Below are 19,653 nucleotides of genomic sequence, written 5' to 3'. Positions count from 1 at the left end.
AAAACGAATGCCGCCAGCTTTTAATCAGTTTAGGAGCTGAGGCGGGAGAATTGTGTTTGGTTTTACATAGACAAAGCCCGTTTTAGGTCCCTGTTTTAAGAGGTATCTTTGGCTTTATGCAAGTGGTCACAGCAGCCTGGACAGGAGGGTCTGGGGGGAGGAGACCAGACCCTTGGGGTGCATGGGGATCATTTGCCCTTTATCAATGGCCCTCTCTGTCTGCAGCGGACCTTTGTACCTGTCTGTCTTGCTCTTGGAAGCCAGAAGAGCCACAGCTTTTGGGACTGGCTTGCATAGCCTGAAGCTTTGACAGGTGGGCTCCTTGAAAGTGGAACTTAACTGTGAAAGAGTACATTTGCAAAGCAAAGAATCCTGTCCCATCCTCTGCTCCCCAACAGCTGCCCTGTCCAGATTTTTAGTTACCTGGACGTTCTAGAATCTATAATCATCCTAAAGTGACTAATTATAAAACACTGAAGGCCTTGGGTTGTTAGATTTGGCAAATCAAAACACAGTGCACACCCAGCTGAATTTCAGATAAGCAATGAATAATTATTTTTGCGGAAGTGTGTCCCATGCAATAAATCAGGGTTATGCAGTATTTGGAACATACTTATTACAAAAAAATGATTTCTTGTTCATCTGACATTCAAATTTGTCAGGGCATCCTGTGTTTTTCTGGCAGCCCTGTTCTGGCCCTTTTTCACTTGAGCCCCTGCACATATTTGCTTTTCTTGCCCCTCTAGGTCCTCTTCTTTTTCTCTGGAACTTAAAGGGTTTCCCTGGGCCCGTGCAAACCCTTTACCTTTCCATCCAATTATAATTGCCCCACGTCTCGATCTGGGGTTTTTCTATGCCACTGCCCTCTTTTGCTCAGTCTTACATGTAGGCCCTGGGTTTGTCATAATTCAGCCACAGGTTCTGAGGACCAAGCCAATGATGGTGATAGCTACCACGTGTAACACCCACTATGCACCAGGCACTTTCAGCTGCCTTACCACTGTGAATCCATTTAGTCCTCACAATAAAACTATAAGGAAGATACTTTTTGGGGGTGGTAAAATATATGTAACATAAAGTTTACCAATGTAATTGTTTTAGCTATACTAAATATAGTCACATTGCTATACAACCATCATTGTATTTCATCTCCAAAACTTTTTCATCTTTCCAAATTGAAACTCCATATGCATTAAACACTAACTCCCCATTTCTGTGTCTCTCCAGCCCCTGGCTACCACCATTCCATTGTCTCTGCTTATGAATTCAACTATCCTAGGTGCCTCATGTAAGTGGAATCACACAGTAAATTTGTTCCCTTGGGTCAGGGTTATTTCACTTAGCATAATGTCCTCAAGTTTCATGTGGTAGCATGTGTCAGAATCTCCTTCTTTTTTAAGGCTGAATAATATTCCACTGCATGTATAGACCACATTTTGTTTATCCATTCTTCTCTCGATGGACTTTTGCATTGCTCCCACCTTTCCACATGATGCTGCTATGAACATGGGTGACAAATACCTATTCTAGTCCCTGCTTTCAATTATTTTGGGCACATACTCAGAACTGTAATTGCTGGGTCCTATGGCAATTCTATATTTAATGTTTTTACTGTTTAAGGAACTGGCATATTGTTTTCCATGACAACTGCATCATTTCATCCCCACCAGCAATGTACAAGGGTTCTAGTTTCTCCATATCCTTGTCAACACTTATTTTCTCTTTTAATTTTAATAATTGCCATCCTTTGTTGTGAGCAAAGAAGGTATTTGTAATTATTATCTCACGAAAGAGAAAACTGAGGCCCAGAGAGGTAGAGTGATTTGTCTATGTTCAGCCAGAACACTACAGAGATGGAATTTGAACCAAGTTCAAAGAGAGAGGATCAGATCAGAGAGAGTGGAAGATTCTATGCTGCTGGCTTCTAAGTTAGAGGATGGGCCTTATTAGGCCAGGGAATGTAGGTGGACACTGGAGACAAGGCAAGAAAGTAGACTCTTCACTAGAGGCTCCAGGAGGAATGCAGCCCTGCAGACACTTTGATTTTAGCCCACTGAGACTGCTTTTGGACTTCTGACCTCCAGAATTGTAAGATAATAAATTTGGATTGTTTTATACCACAGTGGTGATTTGTTACAGCAGCAGTAGGAAACTAATACAGAGAGGGAACTAGCCTACTTACCCTGACCAGGTGCAGTGCAGGGGTTTTGCTGGGTCACTAGGGTGACATAGTTTGCTTTGGGGGTAGGGACAGCATGCTCGAGGCTGTGCTGGGCAGGCCCTTGCCAGCTGAAAATGGATGCCCGATGCTAGGGCAGGTTTCTCCCCCTCCTCCCTCACTGTGCATCACACATCCCTTGGTGCCTGTGACCTTCCCATGGGGATGAATCACATCTGCTCTTTGCCTCTCCATGGCTGACAGTGGCCAGGCGGCATGGGTAGCCAGTATCAGCCTTGGCGAAGGGTGCAAGCTCTAGGTGCCCTCTTCTGCAAGACCCCAGAGTGCCGCCTGGGGAGGTTGGGAGGTCAGCAAGGTGGCTCACAGACAGGGCAGTAACTGTGCTTTTAGTAGCCAGGAAGAAGGGACGCAGTAGCTGAGCTGGTGAAGGAATCCTCCTGAGGTGAGAGGCAGAGCTTGGTGGGGTGGGATGGCTGAACCTTCTGAGCTTCCTGCTGTTGCAATATTGAAATGGCTCAAGGGATGGTGCCTTCTCCTCATCTGGAGCCATACACAGTCAGGTGGGCCTAGCCCTCAGATCTGAGCCCTGGTGTCCCAGCTCTCCAAGTGTCCTCGTTCACTCACACAGCCAGTCCCAGGGTGCAAACAGCTCCAAGAGGGCTGAGAGTCAGAAAAACCCAGCCCTGCCACTTCCCAGACCCAGAATGGAGGTCCCTCTCCCCTCCCCAGTGGCCAAATTCCTCTAAAGGAACAAAGCAGCTCCCAGCACAAACAGGCCTCTTCCCAGAAACCCGAAGCCTGTTGCCCCTTCATTTACATGACTAAAGGGACTCCAATGACCCTTCTAAAACAAGACCCATCTTCTTTGAGATGAGTTTCTGCCCCTGTCTGTACCCCAAGGTAGCTGGCAAATTGTCTTGCTATAGAAGATGAAAACCAGAGAGCATTCTACCATGATATCATTTATTACTCCAAGCAACATTGTGAGGACTTCATCATCCCTCTTTGGTAGAGGTGGCAGTAGAAGTCTGCAAGGCCTGGATTGGAATCCAAGTCTTCCATCTCCATGCCCAGGGCTATTCTGCTCTTTCCTAAATGAGATCAGACTGTCCATCTGCCACACCTGGGAACCCATCCCAACTTTCTGTCAAGTGGATAAAGAATTTTTGGTGGTTTTAGACAGCTCCTCATTTTAATGACCTCTAAACGCATTAGATATTTTAAGATAAAAAGATGTCTTTTTATTATACCTTATTTCTCCTGAACTGCAGTCTACCTTCATTAACCAGTCCCCTGGCCCTTTTGGCCTGCTTTCATTGACCACTTTTCTCTGTCCTGAGAAGATGGCATCCATGGCCAGACCTCCAGGTAGAGCCAGAATAGTCCTACCAGGGGTTTGGGAGCTGCAGCTACTTTATTGTGGTGCGGTTTCACCCATGTCTCCATTTAGGTTTTTCCAATGGCAGATTCTGAGACAAGGGATTTTGGTGCAAGTAGTTTATCTGGAGGTGACTCAAGGCCGTACAGTGAGGGAGTGTGGAAGTACAGAAGTGCAACAGGGAAGGAGAAATGCCAGCTTAATGCCTTTCATGAATGACAGGGCTACTGTTGTGGGCAAGTGGGGCTTACTCCCATTGGGGACCCCCTGAGAAACTGTGAAACATGCCCCAGAATTGTCTTGCTGAGGTGTGAGCAAGTTGGGGAATTTACTCACTGGTGCTGATTCTCCACTGGTTGAAGGCTCCTGGGGGTATTACCTTCCAGGCACTCCAGGCCTGCCCTGCATATGGTGAGTGGGTGCCTGGGCGCAGGAAGAAGAGTGTCTACTTTAGGTCAGGTAGGTGGAGCCACTGCTCCCAAATCCACTAGAGCTGTTGTATTAATACCATCCAGGCTCCATTGGACCCAACTTTAGCTGACTTTTCAAAGTAATGTTAACTTTTGTAAAGCATTGCATTGATATTTCTTGACTTTTATTCTTTTTAAGGTATGTTCCAGAACACAAAGAGAAAATTTACTTAGTTTTAAAAGATAGAAAAAACTCACTTTACCTTGCAATTATGACATAGGTGCACTGGAACCCTTCTATAAATTAAGATACATTATGAGATCTTAGTGATCTTACTGTTTTCTGTCTCGTAACATTCAGTTATTTTGTCATTTTAGGAATTATTTAATTATTATTCATCAATTATTCCCTTAAAAAGACTAAAATAATAAGAAATGAAGAATGATGGAATTACTTAGAAGGATGATGCAATAGTGTAATAAATCATCAACTTTGTATTATTTTCACTTTTCTTTATTGCCTACACTATGATACCATTTTTCAAGAAGATTTGAAAGAAGACTGCAGACACCATCTCTGTGGTTTGTTTTTGTGTTATTGGATACAACTGAAAATTCTGAATTTTTCATTCTGTATTTAATGGTAAAGAGAAAAAAATTGATAGAAGAAGAGGTTTCACAATTATTACATAAATCAAAAGATGAATGCAGAGAGGCACTAGCCCTTTAGAATATAGGCAAATGATAATGGTGATATTGCCTATAAATCTTTAGAAGATGATTTTTCTCAAACTCAATTATCAATGAATTAAGAATATGTTTTTAAGGATGAAAAAGAAATGTTTATCCAGTTAACCACTCAATGAGATGGACTTGATTACACAATATTTTATGATAATAACTTGAACCTTCCTATTTTGCTAGAAAGACATGAAAATATTCTTTGGTCTTTTAGATTTTTGTGCACCAAAACTTACTTCATTTGTGAGTGTGCAAATGTTGAAGGAAAGTGTGTATGCAAAGAAGAAATAGATGATGTAGGCATGAAAATATTAATTGAATTGAAGGTTTTAAATTATGCTTATGAAGCTGAAAATGAAAATGTTTTGCAATTATGGAGAAAACATGGCCATACTCTCTTCACAAAATTATAAGCCACCAAAGCTTTCAAAAGTATTGTGTTTCGATGATGCAAATGCAAACAGGAGGCATAAGGAATGATAAGCTAGACCAATTAGAGGTCATTTGAAATCTGGCTGGAATCAGTATTTACATGATGAACATGTTCCAGGTTCATGACATTTGATGAACAGATGATTTCAGTCAAAGTTTGTTGTTTATGTCAGTTATGTTACCTTCAAAACTAGGAAAGTATGGGATAAAATTTTGAGTTTATTCTACTTAAATTCTTACTAACATTTCTAACAAAGCCATTTTTCACTACCGGTGGTAGCCAGCCTCCAGGATGGCTCCCAGTGATCCCTGCCTTGTTTAGCCATACCCTCATGCAGTCCCCTCCCACCCTGTACCAGGTTGGTCGGTGTGGCCAATAGAATATGGGAGAAGTGATGATGTCACTCCTGAGATTCTAGGTTGTAAAAGACAGTGGCTTCCACCTTGAGCTTGAATCCCCTTCACTTGCTCTGGGAGGAGGCTGCCTGCCCTGTTGCAAGGACCCATGTGGAGAAGAACGGACATTGCCAGCCGATAGCCAGTGAGGAATTGACGCCTGTGAACCACCGTGACCGTGTGGGTGAGCTTGGAAGTGGGTCTTCTAGCACTAGATGACTGTCACCCTGGCTGATTGGCTGACTATAACCAAGACTGGATGCATAATTTAGGAGGCCCAGTGCAAAATGAAAGTGAAAATTGTTCAAAAATTATAAAAATTTTAAGCAACAACAAAGTATTAAGCCAAGCATGGGACTTTTCATGACTGCCCAGGTTGCATGCTTGTGAATCTAACCCTGACTATATCCTCAAGAGGGATCCTGAGTCAGAACCACCCAGCTAAGCCACTCCCAGATTCCTGACCCACAGTGACTATGAGATGTTTGTTGTTTTAAGCTCAGTTTTGGGAGCAACTTGTTATGTAGTAATGGAAAACTGATACACTATCTCTTTATTCCATTTCTGCAAATTATTTGCAAAGTGACTTAAAAATATAAAAGAACAAAATGAATCTATAGACCATGATGGTAAATGTGATACCTATTTTTCCTGGGCTACTGAGGGCTGAAGGGATAAGAGTGATTCAGTTAGTTGCAAATTTAGTTCTTCATTCTCTCCTGCCTCAGGGCCTTTGCTCATGCTGTTTGCCATGCCCAGAATCTCCAAACCACACCCTCTCCCACCCACCCATCCCCGGGTCTTTGTTCAGCTTAAGCTGAACATCCTTTAGATCTCAACTTAAACACTGCTTCCTTAGGAAAGTTGACCCGCCAGACTGAGTTAGGCACCCTTTTTAATAACTCCCCTGCAAACACCGTGTACATCTTTGCAGTATGGTAGACACTTGTAATTAGTGAATTATTGATAATTAGTTGCTTAATGTCTGTCTTTCCACTAAACTGTAAGCTCCTTGATACAGTCAACTTCTCTCTTTGTTCTCATTGTATGCTCATTGCCTGGTATAGTTCTTGGCACACAGTAGGGATGCAATACAATTTGTTTTACTAGCTGGTTTGTTGCTGTGCCAATGGATTAGGATCACATGGTGATGGTTTTCAGTGAAGTCTTAAACCCTAGTCTAAATGGGGTTATTGCAACAATGCTTTCTTTGGAGTCCCCAAGAGTGATGGTTATGGGCTGAAGACATGGGAAAGAGACTTTGCTTTTTATGGGCTTCAGTGTAAACAATACAAGTAAAGTAGGAAAATGAAAGATAAAACAGATGAGTGAGGAAAATTCATACACATGGAAATAGGCGTTAACCTTACTTCAGTAATATACAAAATAGCATGTACAAATATAACATGTGCTTCTGACTCTTAGGACTGATAGATTTAAGAGTCAAAACTCTCAAATGTCAAAACTTCTGATGTGCATGTAAAATATAAGGACACCTTCTGGTAAATTTAACCTTTGTGGTTAAGCTTCAGTTTCTCATCTGCATGATGGGACTAATAGTACTGATATTATAGGCTAGGTCTGAGGATATGAGATCATATCCTTAGTAAAAAGTTCAGCTCTTAGTACCATAAGGTGGTTTGGGTTCCAGGTCCAATTCTGCTACTCATTTCTGGCTATATGAGCTATGCAACTTTCAAAAGTCTAATTTCTTCATTAGTGAAATAGGGAAAATAATAATACCTACCTTGTAGAATAAAACATAAGAGCATGTATTAAGCCCTTTGTGCTTGGCATTTGCTAAGCCATCATAGTTACTACTAATATTATGGTTATTAATTTTGAAACTAGGTCACAGAAAAGTAACCAGGTAAAAAGAGAGATTCCCCTGTAGGCAGAAGAGTGAGGGAAAGAAATGGAAACAGAAGAATACAGACAATTGCCAGGAATATTTTCACGAAGATGTGCATTATTCCCTGTGATCATAATTGACCCCTGCTCTCTTTAGGGGGCTTCCTTCTGGCCACCCTGGCACCACATAGCTTGAGTTTTACCCAATATTCATTCTCAGTTCCTCCCACATTAAGGTGCCTGAGAGAGGGAAATACCAGAAGCAAATTTTTGTGGCATCAAGAATCTGGCCAAAAATAGAATTAACATATGATTCAGCAATTCCACTTCTGGGTATTTATCCAAAGGAAGTGAAAACACTAAGTCGAGGAGATATAGGCACCCTCATGTTCATAGCAGCATTGTTTACAATAGCCAAGATACAGAAACAACCATGGATGAATGAATGGAAAAAGAAAATGTGGGGTCTGTGTACAATGGAATATCATTCAACCATCAAAGAGAATGAAATCTTGCCACTTGTGGCAACACAGATGGACTTTGAGGGCATTTTGCTAAGTGAAATAAGTCAGACAGAAGAAAATACCATGTGATCTCATTTGTATATGAAATCTAAAAAAACAGAACTCAGAAAAACAGAGAACAAATGGGTGGTTGCCAGAGGTAGGGGGTGGAGGGTGGGGCAAAATGGGTGAAGGGGGTCAAAATGTACGAACTTCCAGTTATAAGATGAATAAATCCTGGGACTGTAATGTATAGCATGGTAACTGTAATTAACAATACTGTATTGTATATTTGAAAGTTCCTAAGAGAGTAGATCTTAAAAGTCTCATCACAAGAAAAAAATGTGTTAACTATGTGAGGAGATGGATATTAACTAAACTTATTGTGGTAATCATTTCACAATATATACATTTGTCAAATCATTATGTTATGTACCTTGGACTAATGTAATGTTATGTGTCAATTATGTCTCAAAAAAAGGAGTCTTATTGTCTGACTCTAAGGCAATTAATATTTTTGAGCATGAGGAAGCTGGACAGGCAGAATTACAGGGAAGCTACAAGTGAGCACTCTAGACTTCAGGGCATTGTCCATGGTTTTTTGCTTGACAACTCAAGGTATCATAATGATGATAGCTCCTAGTGTTAATTGTCCCAGTATTTTATTCTTCCTTAGTAATACAAATTCTGACTTTTAGCTGCACACCTGTGGCCACCTTGGGTTAAGACTACATTTGTTTTGTTTTTTCTTCAGTCTTCTTTGTAGCTTGATGCAATCATATGAGCAAGTTCTAGCCAATGGACAAAATGAAATGTGACTTCTGGGAGGTCTCCTTAAAGAGGGGTATCTTCTACTCTTTTTTCCCCCTGCTGACTAGAAAACAGATGTGGCTGGTGGCTAGGGCTTGAGCAACCATTTTGGACCATGAGGCAGAAGCTGCTTATTAAGAATGACATAGCAATACAGAGGGGGCTTGGGTTACAGGGAGCTACCCTAGACTTTGAAGGGAGTTTGTGTACAAGAAATAAATGAGCTTCTAAATTAAGTCACTCTGGTTACTTTCATCATGCTTATTTTTTCTCAGCTTTGCTGAGGTCTAATTGACAAAATAAAATTGTAAGATATTAGAAGTATATGGCAATGATGATATGTGTGTGTGTATATACATATACACACACATATACACATACAGTGAAAGAATTCCCCCTAATTAACATATCCATCACTTCACATATTTATTTATTTATTTTTTGGCAAGTTGTCATGTATATTTAAAATTTGAGGACTGACCTTGGTAAGATTTACTTCTGTGGGTCAATCTCATCTGCACAATAGGACTAATAATACCTATCTCAAAAAAAATACTAAGTGTTATATTGCAAGTTAGTCATAAATCCAGAACAGAACCCAGGATTCCTGGTGTCCCAGACTTCTGAGCATGGTAGGTTATTTGAAAAGAATCCTAGAGACTTTAGACACAAGTCACCTTTTTCTGTTGGTAACTGTTGTCACAAGCAAAGCAAACTCAAATCAAGATATATTTATATTATAGAAGTATGTTTCTCCAAAGCACCATTCAAGATCTAACTTCTTCATGAGATCTTTCTTGCCCATTAGATCTATAGTGAGTCTCTGCTCTCTGAGTTCCCTAAATACACCACAGGCTTTGCTCTGAAATGTGGTCTCTAGGTCTCTGTCTTAAATTAGATTGTGATCTCTCAGAGGGCAGGGTGTGCATCCAAAGATTCTTCATAATAGGAAGCATTGTGCTGGGCACAGAAGGGGATGCATCAAAGTGCTTGTGAAAATTAATGGAAAGGTTCTATTCTGAATACAACAGAAGGCAAGAGTCCTCTGAATTACACAGAAACAGACATATTTGAAACTGGTGTTCCTGGCTAGTACTAAATATTTGAGACCTTCAGGCCTCAGTATGGAATATGAGGTATTATTTTTCTTCTACTGAAATATTCCCTTGCAAATAGAAGTCCCACAGGACAAGGAGTATGGCTGAAACTGGACAGACCAGATGCCAGGATAGCTAGATTTATTTTTGGACCATAAGGTTGGCCTTCAGGGAAAGAAGGAACTTGTCAATTTCACTTTCTGCTTGGATCAGAAGATCGCGCCTGGCAGAGAGACACTGTTTGGGACTAGTAGTTCTCTGGAATTTCTATCCTTCTCTGGGGTTGGGAGGGGTTGGGAGAAGAAAATGCATCGTTTGAATGATGGCCATGGTTACGACAGGCCCCACATGCCAACCAGAGGGAAAGAAAATACTTGCTGAGCAAAGTAACTGGAAAGCAGTTGCTCATATTTTAAACTAAACTACATGGTTGAAATCCAGAATAATGTAGACTTTTGGACCAGTGACCACTTGGAAATAGGCTTTCTGGCTGGAAAGAAGCATGTGGTGTTATAGATGGAAAGGACTACTACAATGCTTTTCCCCCAAGGTGCTTTGTGCTGCCAGATACTGGGGGCCATCTCAAGCATATTTACTTACTCCAGCAGATTTCTCAATAATTCCAGCAGCAGAAAGAATTTGACCAGCTTGATGGGGTACATGTGGCCAGGTGGTAGACTCAGGACAAACCTGCCAGGCTGCTGAGCCTGATAGTAACATTTTCATCCTGCCAAGCCCCTGGTGGTTAAACACTTAGGTGGGTACATGGAAATTGATGTAAGTGCTGCAAGAAACACAGCAGTACTGGACAAATGTCACAAGTCCAGCTGGGTACATTCCCAGAATGCCAGATCACAAGGGCTGACTCTTGCTGTTTCCATGCTCTTCCCCTGCAACTCAGTGAAGCTTAGAAGTCTCAGTTCTCTTGCAGGCCACTAAAGAAATGCCTGTGTCTAACCCTATGGCATTTGAGATTGAGCATGGCAGTCATCATATGTCAGAGTCAGAATCAGACTCTGAAAACCTGGGCTTGACTCTCGAATGTCCTTCACCAGCCAAATGAGGCCAGGCAAGTCACAATATCCTGGAGTATCCATTGACCTACCTGTAAAGTTGGCTCTGTCTACTTCACAGGATCATTCCGAACATAAAATGAGATGAGGCATTTGTCATGCTCTCTTCATATGCCAGATGGTGATATTTCTAACTCAACTATTCGAAGGGCTTTACACACTCCATCTCCTTTAATCCTGGCAAGAACTCATGCATTGGATACTGTTTTTATCCCCATTTTACAGAGGGAAGTACTAGACCCCAGACAAGTAAAGTTACTTGTGCAAGGTTATGCCACTAGGTGGCAAACCCAGTATTTGAACCCAACCTGTTTAGCTAGAGAGAGCTGCATTATTTCCCAGCTGAGGAAGACAGGCAAATTCTCTTAGAGGTGCTCTTCATTTTCATTTGGAGAATCAACAGTACTTCGTTACTGTTCTAGTGTCCACTCTGGGCTTTTTTACCTGAGAGCACTGGGAAAGTGGAAGACTTTTATGCACTCAGGTTTGCTTTTCCGAAGGATTCAGGTAGAAGGCTGGAAGGGGAAGAAAAGGGGAATGGGCAAAGCTGGATGAGGGAACTGGGTGGGAAGCCTGTTCATACAGTTCAGGAGCGAAGCCCTAAAGGAGCAGAGCAAAGCTTTGTCAGGACCTCTCAGGCCCAGACAAGCAGGAGTTAAGTGCCAGCACTGCCTCCAGTCTGTTTGGAGAAAAGAGTTCCTCCTCCTGAAGTGAGTGTCCATACCAATGGGAGTAAACCCTAAGGGCTGTGCTATATATAAGAAGAGAAATCATGGTTCTCTTGGGTTGAAAGCAGTGGACCACCCTGGCTGGGTTGACGAGCTGGTGTGATGCGGTTGTGGCCATTCCCAAGAGGGTCCTCTGGGGACCAGCCTGGGCAGAGCCCTCCAACCTCCCTCTGGATCCTTTGCTGTGCTGTCCTTTCCAAGTGGCAGGGCACACAGGAGAGATCTCCTCTCCCTCCGCTGACCCATCTCTGAGGTCTCTGCACCCACAGAAATCAATGCTTTCTTCCTCCCTCTCTTGCACCAGGAGACCCTCTGCATCTCCTCCCAGGGCTTGTAGGCCCACAGAGGTTGACCCTTGGCCGTCCAGTTCAAGGCAGGGAGCCCGGGTGCTGGGGTTCCAATCCTGGGCCTCCGCAGGGCCACAGGTGGGCATGTCCGCATACCCACAGGGACCCTCGCCAGCAGCCCAGCACACGCTTCACCTTGTTCCTTTGACACTTCTCCCAAGACCACTACTGTAGGACTTGGGGTGTCACCCCCTGGAAGCTTCTTTGAAAGAAGTGAACGTGCCCGCTTCCCACTCCCAACGCCAGTCACAGCCTGTCCTGTGCTGGTCACATTCTCAGTTGCTGGTGTCCATGCAGCGGGAAGCAGATTTCTCAGCGCCTTGGCATCCTAGTATCTTCATCAGAAAAATGGCGCGAGGATTATTTTCTTGCCTATATCATGAGGCTGTAGTGATAACTCATCACTGTGTGAAAACTCTGCATTTAAGGCATCATGATTAACCGGGTGCGCATTCTGGTAGGTTTAGGCTGCTGGATCTCGTCCAGGTTTCTCCGGAGAGCAGGGCCGAGAAAAACGTCCTCTTTAGCCCAATCTCCTGGAGCCCACCCCGGCGGTGTAAGCGGGTGTCTCTCCTCAGTGGGGTTGACGGCGAGCCGCCCCTCTTTCCTCTTTCCCATTGGCTTTCACCTGCCAGAGGGTCGGCGGCTACGGGCCTCTCGGCCCGTCAATCAGGGTCGCCGGGCTCCGCCCCTCCCCTCCCGGGGGTTTATAACGGGAATTCCCATGGCCCAGGCTCTGGCATCCAACCTGCTGCCGCTGCGGCCCGGCCAAGCGGAGCGAACACCACACACGGACCACACGCTCGCGCTCCAGCTCCCCTCCTGCGCGGTTCATGACCGCGCGCCGCGACCGCAGCCTCTGCCCGTCTGCGCCGCCCGCCCGCCGCCGCGAGGACCCCGAGGGAAGGAAGGCAGGAAGGCAGGAGCGGCTGTGCGCCCCGCAGAGCCCGCGACGCCTGCCCGCAGCCGGCTGCCCGGCCCGGCTGGCACCATGCTGCCCGCGCGCTGCGTCCGCCTGCTCACGCCCCACTTGCTGCTCGTGCTGGTGCAGCTGTCTCCGACTCGCGGCCATCGCACCACGGGCCCCAGGGTAAGTGCGCCCAGCCGCGGGTCCACCTGCGGAGGGAGACCGAGGGCAGGGGAGGGCGAAGGGCGGTGTCAGACCTTGTCCCCCGACATACTACCCAATACTCTGCGGGCTTTTTGGCGAAGTTGCCTAAATAAACATTTTCCCATTCTACACCCCTACCCCCATCCTTTCTTGCAGCACTGACTCTGCCTTCCTCCACAGCCCTGACCTGTGACTAGTGGGTGGGTTTTCTTTCCCCATCTCTTCTCCTAGGGCATTTTGCTCCAGGACCCTTCGAGGTGCCTCCTGCTTCAGAGTAGGGCTGCCCTGTGTTCTCACACTGCGCCCGGTCCGGCGCGCTGGAGTTCTTGGCAGGCGGCGGGGCGCAGCTCTGCCTCCAGAGTTTTAGGTTACCCGAGAGCCACACAAGGACCCTGTGTTGTTGTTTTAAAAAGCGATCGCTGCTCATAAAACCCACAGCAGATAATTTTAATGCTCCCTCCCGCTGGGCACAGCCCTGGAGCAGTTAGAGGTGGGGGGCTGAGGAGAGGTGGCGGAGAGGAGCTGCGCAGTATTCCAGCGTCTCTTCCCCTGGGTTCAGAGCTGGGAGGTTGAACTAATTGGTGAGTCTTGGTCTGATTGGAGTTTCTGAACGACATGAAATGTGGCGGTTCTGTGCACAGGACAGGCTGTCCAGGGCACTGTAAAAATCTCCTAAACTGTCAACATTGTGTTCATCTCTGGTCTAGAGTATTGAGTCCCCCCACCCCAGTTGGTCTAATGAAGGATTCCATTACCTTAGGAAAAGAAATTAAACCACCTAGTCGTTCATTTTAACAAACCTAACGCAGACAACCTCTGGCCAAGAATTAGTTTATATCAGGGCAGTCTTCTTTATCAATAGCTGCTTGTCTTAACCAGCAGTGTGAGTCTATGCAAAAGTAGCTGGGATCTCTATGAAAATGGGATTGGTTCCTAACCTACTTGTGCTTTCCTTGGTATCCCTTGGCAGCCCCATTACCACCTGTTCAGATTGTCGGTTCTTTATTCATAGCTTTTGCTATATGAGAATCGTCTTTATAGACTTTATAGCTGTTGTGTGTGGAGGAAAAGCCTTGCAAAGCATGCCGAGCAGTAATGACTGCCCAGATGCCGGCTGATTACACGAGCCCAGCTATCACTGTGAGATCAGATTTGCAGCCACTTAGGAAAGAAAAGTGTTTGTCCTCGTGTTGGGCTGGCCCCTGCTTTTATGACCAGATGTGCAACAGCAGCAGTTAAAGTGCGGCAGATTAGATCCAGGGCGTGTCATAAATCCTCGACAGCAGGCATTCCCAAAGCTGGGGCAAGTAAGGGCTCCGGAGTAACTTTTATGGATGCAGATGAGGATGCCTTTTAAATGAAGCTGCTTGGTTTGGTATTAGGACTCACAGCTCTTAAACTCCGAGGTCAGGAGAGCCACGGTGTTCCCTCCAATAATTAGGAACAGTCAAGACGGAGACGCAGACCAGAGCACCCTGTCTGAAATCTGGATGCCCGCCCACATGAGGCCCGGAGACAAATGGTGGGGGGCTCGTTTGCTGCTGGGCATGTCTAGCGTCTCAAGCCATATGGCTCTCCTTCCCTGCCTTCTGAAATTGGAGGAAGCAACTTTTAGGGGAAAGCTAGGGACTTCAGGGGAAAATAGGGACATTGGTTAGGTTTCCTTCCAGCTTCTCTAGTTTATTAATTTGATAGAAGTGGTGGAAAATGAACAGGAAGTGTCAATAGGCTTGTGTGTGTCCCAGATGCATTTCCTCTCCTGCTCCCTCCTGCCCCATACATGTGTTTAGAAAGTACGAAGGGGAAACTGGTCTCTTGAGTGGGTGGTTACCTGGGTTGCATTTATAGGCAATGGTAAGAGCTACCATTTATGAATACTTGGGCAAGGCACTTTCTGTGATCACTTGGGCATATAAGAACATGAAGGTGGGTCTTTTTAGTGCCATTTTGCAAGTGAGACTCAGGGAGGCTGAATGGCTTGCTTGGAACACTCGTGTGTGTAGCTCTGGGAGCCAAATCCCAGTTTATATGGATGTACAGGTGGTGTGCTTTCCACACCACCAAGCAGCTGCAGGGAATGTTCATCCAACTGGTGATGCCGTTCCTGTTAAAGGAAGAGATGGCTCAGTGAGAAAATACTGAACCCAGATACATCAGGCAAGCCTGTAGGAAAGCATTAGTAATAATATTTTTGGTGTCTGTATTGCTAAAGGGTGATATCTTTGAGTTGCAACCTATCCCAAGAGAACTCAGTTCTCTTCTGTGGCTCCTTGGTGGCGTTAGCCGTGTAGCTCTCATTGAAAGTGGTGGTGTCACAAGGAGGAGCAGAAACATCTGGCTTGCTGCAGTATTCCCTTGGGCACCCCTGGGTCTCTTCTGTTAATCTTTTGAGTGACAGAGGCTTAAGGATTGGCATCTTTTCCAGCTGGCTTTCTAGGAAACCGAGAGCATGCCCTTGTGCTTTAACTTTATCTGGCACACTAATTGAGCTCCCTAGAGGGCTAGACTCCAATCCTTGCCCCCTTATTTGCTTCCTGCCTTCATAAAATTCCTGACATTTGTTTGACTCTGGAAACCAGCACCTATCAAGTATCAGATTGGAGGCTATTATGTAGGAAGCACCTGATTTTTTGGTCTCTCAGCTCTGAGCGGCCGCTTGGCTACCTGGGACACTGGTCAGGATCCTTTTAATTACGGAAGAGGCAGCCATTTCTTTAATCCTGTACAATTTACTGAACATGTTTCAGGGCAGGATGACATGGGGGAGGGACTGTCATGGACTGATGTAGTCTGGCTGATTTCAGGCCAAGCCAACTGCATGTCTTTGTTTAATCCTGTGTCTGCCCTCAAAGACTGGCATCTGGGTGAGGGTGGCAACTGTGCCCACCTTGTCCATGGGAGTATCCCTGGAGCTCAGCATAGGGCCGGGTGCCTGGATGGACTTTGTTGGTGTTTGTCGAAAAACTAAATAAATGCAGACAATGCATGTTAGATAGTGACCCATGTTTCTAAGTGCTTTAGCATGACTGGAAGCAGGAAATAGATTTAAGAAGTTTGAGAAAATGGGAAGGTCAAGAAGTCTGAGCAAGAAATTTGACTTCTTAATTGTTTTATGTATATTCTTTACATGTTCTCTCCTCTCACTTACTTGGTTCACCCCTCAAAAGCCATCCATCTCCAGCATCATTCCCTAGGAACTTCCCTGCAGGATACTTTTTTTGGTTAGAAAAAAACACTTTTTTGATCACTTTCACCCTCACAGAACTTCTGTATTTGGTTCACTGTGTTCTAACTTTTGCTAATCCTACAATACATATCTTGAGATCAGGCCAACATTTTCATCTTCTCAGCACTAACTTGCTCCTCCGGCACTTTAAGCAGGATCCCGTCTTGCTAATGAACAAACTCACAACCCCTTGAGAGCAGAATAGACCTCCCCTTCGTCAGTGTGTTGGGTCATACTGCAAAGCATTCAGTAAACATTTATTGAAACAAACTGGACTGTACAGGGATGTCCAAGCTGGACCCCTCTTCTCATTCAAACCTGGAATTGGTTGCACAAACTATTTCCCCTCCATTTTTAGGCTGTTGTCTTTGTTTAAAAATAAGTGTGTGTGGTGGTTATAGAAGATTGAAGGAGGAGAGACTGAGCAAGCAAACGGGTGAGGGAACAGGCTTTAGCTGCATCCAGATCCCCTTTTTGTTTCAATCCTGCATTTGCCAGTGTGAAGCAGTTTCTAGACAGTTCCTTTCCATTTGGTCAGCCTGCCTCTGTCTGGGGCCTTGTGTCTGCATAGATGCCATTATTATCTATGTGACTATAAAGAATCCTTCTTTTCTACTTGGGGAATTTATCTGAAATGCTACTCAGGTGTTAGGCCAGGAACTTGACTTAAACTTTTTGATAGAGCTGACATGTTAAATGTAAAGAAACAAAATTGAAGAGAACAGGAAGAAGAAAGAATCATCTTAGAAACTCTAGGAAATGCAATCAAATGGAAAACATTTTTATATTATCTCATCTCCTAAAGCTGAAATGCACATTTCTTATGACCTTGCATTCCACTCCTGGGTATGTATGTCTAGGAGACATAAGCAACTATATTGATAATACTATACTTCTGGAAAGAGCCCAGATGCCCATCAGTTGGAGGGCACATTAGTTGACATATTCACACAGTAGAGAATTATACTTGGTCAAAACAAATGAGCAGCAGTGCCATGCAAAAATGAGGATGAATCTTGGTAATATGATATTAAGCAAAATAAATATACCAAAAGATATAGCATGACATCTTTTATAAACTTAGGAGTGACTAAAATTAAAGAAAACTTTCAGGAATGCAATACTACTCTATGAAAAGAAAAGCAAGGTAATGATGGAACAGGATTCTGGGTGAGGTTAGGGTGAGACAGGGGGTCAAATTGGTAGGGAAAGCCTTTGGGGTAGCTAAAGTTAGTGTCACTACTTTACGTTTCTTTGGGTGGGAGGGAGGGTGGGTTTGAAGGTATTTGTCCACTAGTAAAAGTCAAAGAGTGAATTCAATACAAAATAAAAGTGGGCCCTGCATGGACTGGTGTTGAGTGTGTCATAACAAAAGATTATGATTAAATCAATTCTTGGCACCTGAGGTCAGACAACAGAAATTCCCAGATTAGGGACCCCTTTCTTGCCTCCTTCTGCTTCCCCCTCTGTAGATGTGCATGTGACCCCACCTGAAATCTCACACTGGGGAGTGACTGCTGGCTTTGGTTTCAGTTCTTGACCAGTTAGACCCATGGCAGGCCCAGACCCTGGCATGAATACCTATGTCAGCTGGCCAAAGGGCTCATTTGGAAGACTGAGCCAGCAGGGGGTCGGCCCTGTGTATTTGCCTCGGAGCCCTGCAGTGTGGCAAAGTTCACTGGCTGGTGCCGGTCCCGAAGCCTTATTTGCCAGTTGGGGGCGGGGGAGGCTTGTTTCTGATTTGATGACTGTCTTCATTCCAACCTCCTCCCTCCCTCCGCTTTGCAGAGGCTGAGGGAGGGGGAGCAGGCCTTGCACAGCAGGTACAGGGCACCTTTACTCTCCCAACCACATAGAGATCTATTGTTTAAGCAGCCAAGTTCCTGGCATTGCTGGTGGTAGGGGGGAATGTTGGTGTGGAGGGCCTCCTCCGTCAGCATTTGTCACTATGGAGCAGTTTGGGAGAGGACAAGGGTTGAGTTGCGGATGAGAAATCGATTGGAGTTGCTTGGGAGGCCTGCCAAACAGGGTTAGCATTGTACATATGCGCTGTGCATGAACCCCCAGGCACCAAGGGGCTAAGAGACTTGGATCTCTGTGAGTACTCCCAACAGTCCTAGGAAGGCCCCGAAGCAACACAGGTCATTATAGCGATTATTGGATTTCCCTTTGTAGCTGACATCATTCTAAACTCAACCGCTAGATCATAAAATAATCTTACCTTTGGCAGGCATCTAAGCTTGTTAGGTGTGGAGCTCAGTGTACTCCAGCATTACCGCTGTTGATTTCAGCCTCCTTTTTTATTGTTGGACTCAGAGTGGGGCAGCCTCTGCAAAAGCAGGGAAGCCTGCCCAGGAGAGCGGTACTCTCTACACAGCCCCGCCCAACATCCAGCAGGACCAGGGCTGAGCCAAGTGCCTAGAGATAATGTGTTAGGAGCTTTTAAACCTGACAAATAACCTATAGATGTGAGCGGCTGTGCCTGTCCCCCTTAAATTTCACACTACAGCATTAATCTGATTCAAATTAGGGTGGAGTTTTTGTTTTTATTTTTAAGGGTTGACAGTGGAGAAAAACTGGATCCATTTTCCAGACTGGTCATTTTTAGGACTAGATTAAGCATCTTAAGGACGGTGCTGGGCATTTGAAATATTTTTTTTGTGGATGTTTATTGCGCAGCTATTCTTGAAAACTTCTGCAAAGCTCCCGGAGAAAAGACCCAGTAGTAGGTAATAAGTAAAAGGATGAGGTGCAGAGTGCTGTGAAAAGACATACATGAATCACTCCTTCAGGTGCAGTGCCACTGACCAGCTCAAGAACAGGGACTCCAGCGACTTCCCTTTGTCAGCAGTGCTGTAATAGACCTTTTGGCTGGGATGGAAATGTTCTGTATACACACTGTCCAATATTAAACACACGTGGCTATTTAAGTTTTAAATGAATTTAGTAAAACTGAGGAACTGGATTTTAAATTTGATATCACTTAATTTAAATTTAAGTGGTAATAGTCCCAAGTGGCTACTGGCTATCACATCAGACACACTGGTCTCTCACCAATGTGCCTGCTGTTGCTCCACCCACTGGCTGAACCATGTTGCATTTCCTGACCTCTCCTAGCCTCCCCATCTCTGTCAAAATTCTGCCCATCATTCAAAAGGCTCACCCCAGGTAGAGTTCTCTCAGCCCCCTGTGCTCTTTGCCCTGGGGTGGCATGTGTCCCTCTCTGTCCTGTGTCCCACCACAGGAAGGAAGGGAGCGAGCAGCCTTGGCACAGGCTCAGCAGGTAGACAGACCCAAGTTTGGGTCCAGCTCTGCTACCATGAGCCTGGGCTCGTCTTTTAACCATGTGAGTCCTCATGTCCATGACTTGT

At 44.8% G+C, this 19,653-nt stretch overlaps 1 protein-coding gene across 6 annotated transcripts in view; it reads left to right on the top strand.

The window, feature by feature from the left end:
• Positions 1-12,660: 12,660 nt before the first annotated feature.
• The window catches only part of SMOC1 (SPARC related modular calcium binding 1), a 138,371-nt gene continuing 131,378 nt past the window's right edge, over positions 12,661-19,653 (top strand). For 2 of the 6 annotated variants that reach the window (XM_073242209.1, XM_073242208.1), the window contains exon 1: positions 12,666-13,035. In XM_073242209.1, coding sequence (XP_073098310.1) covers positions 12,670-13,035 — 366 coding nt within the window. In that variant the 5' untranslated portion in view covers positions 12,666-12,669. Of the gene's footprint in view, positions 13,036-19,653 lie in introns of all 6 variants that reach the window. The other 4 variants (XM_073242210.1, XM_073242211.1, XM_073242212.1 and 1 more) reach the window with 3 other exon arrangements.

Source organism: Manis javanica, chromosome 8 (assembly GCF_040802235.1).
Source record: "Manis javanica isolate MJ-LG chromosome 8, MJ_LKY, whole genome shotgun sequence".
NCBI classification, from domain to species: Eukaryota; Metazoa; Chordata; class Mammalia; order Pholidota; family Manidae; genus Manis; species Manis javanica.
This window is presented reverse-complemented; position numbering and strand designations above follow the sequence as displayed.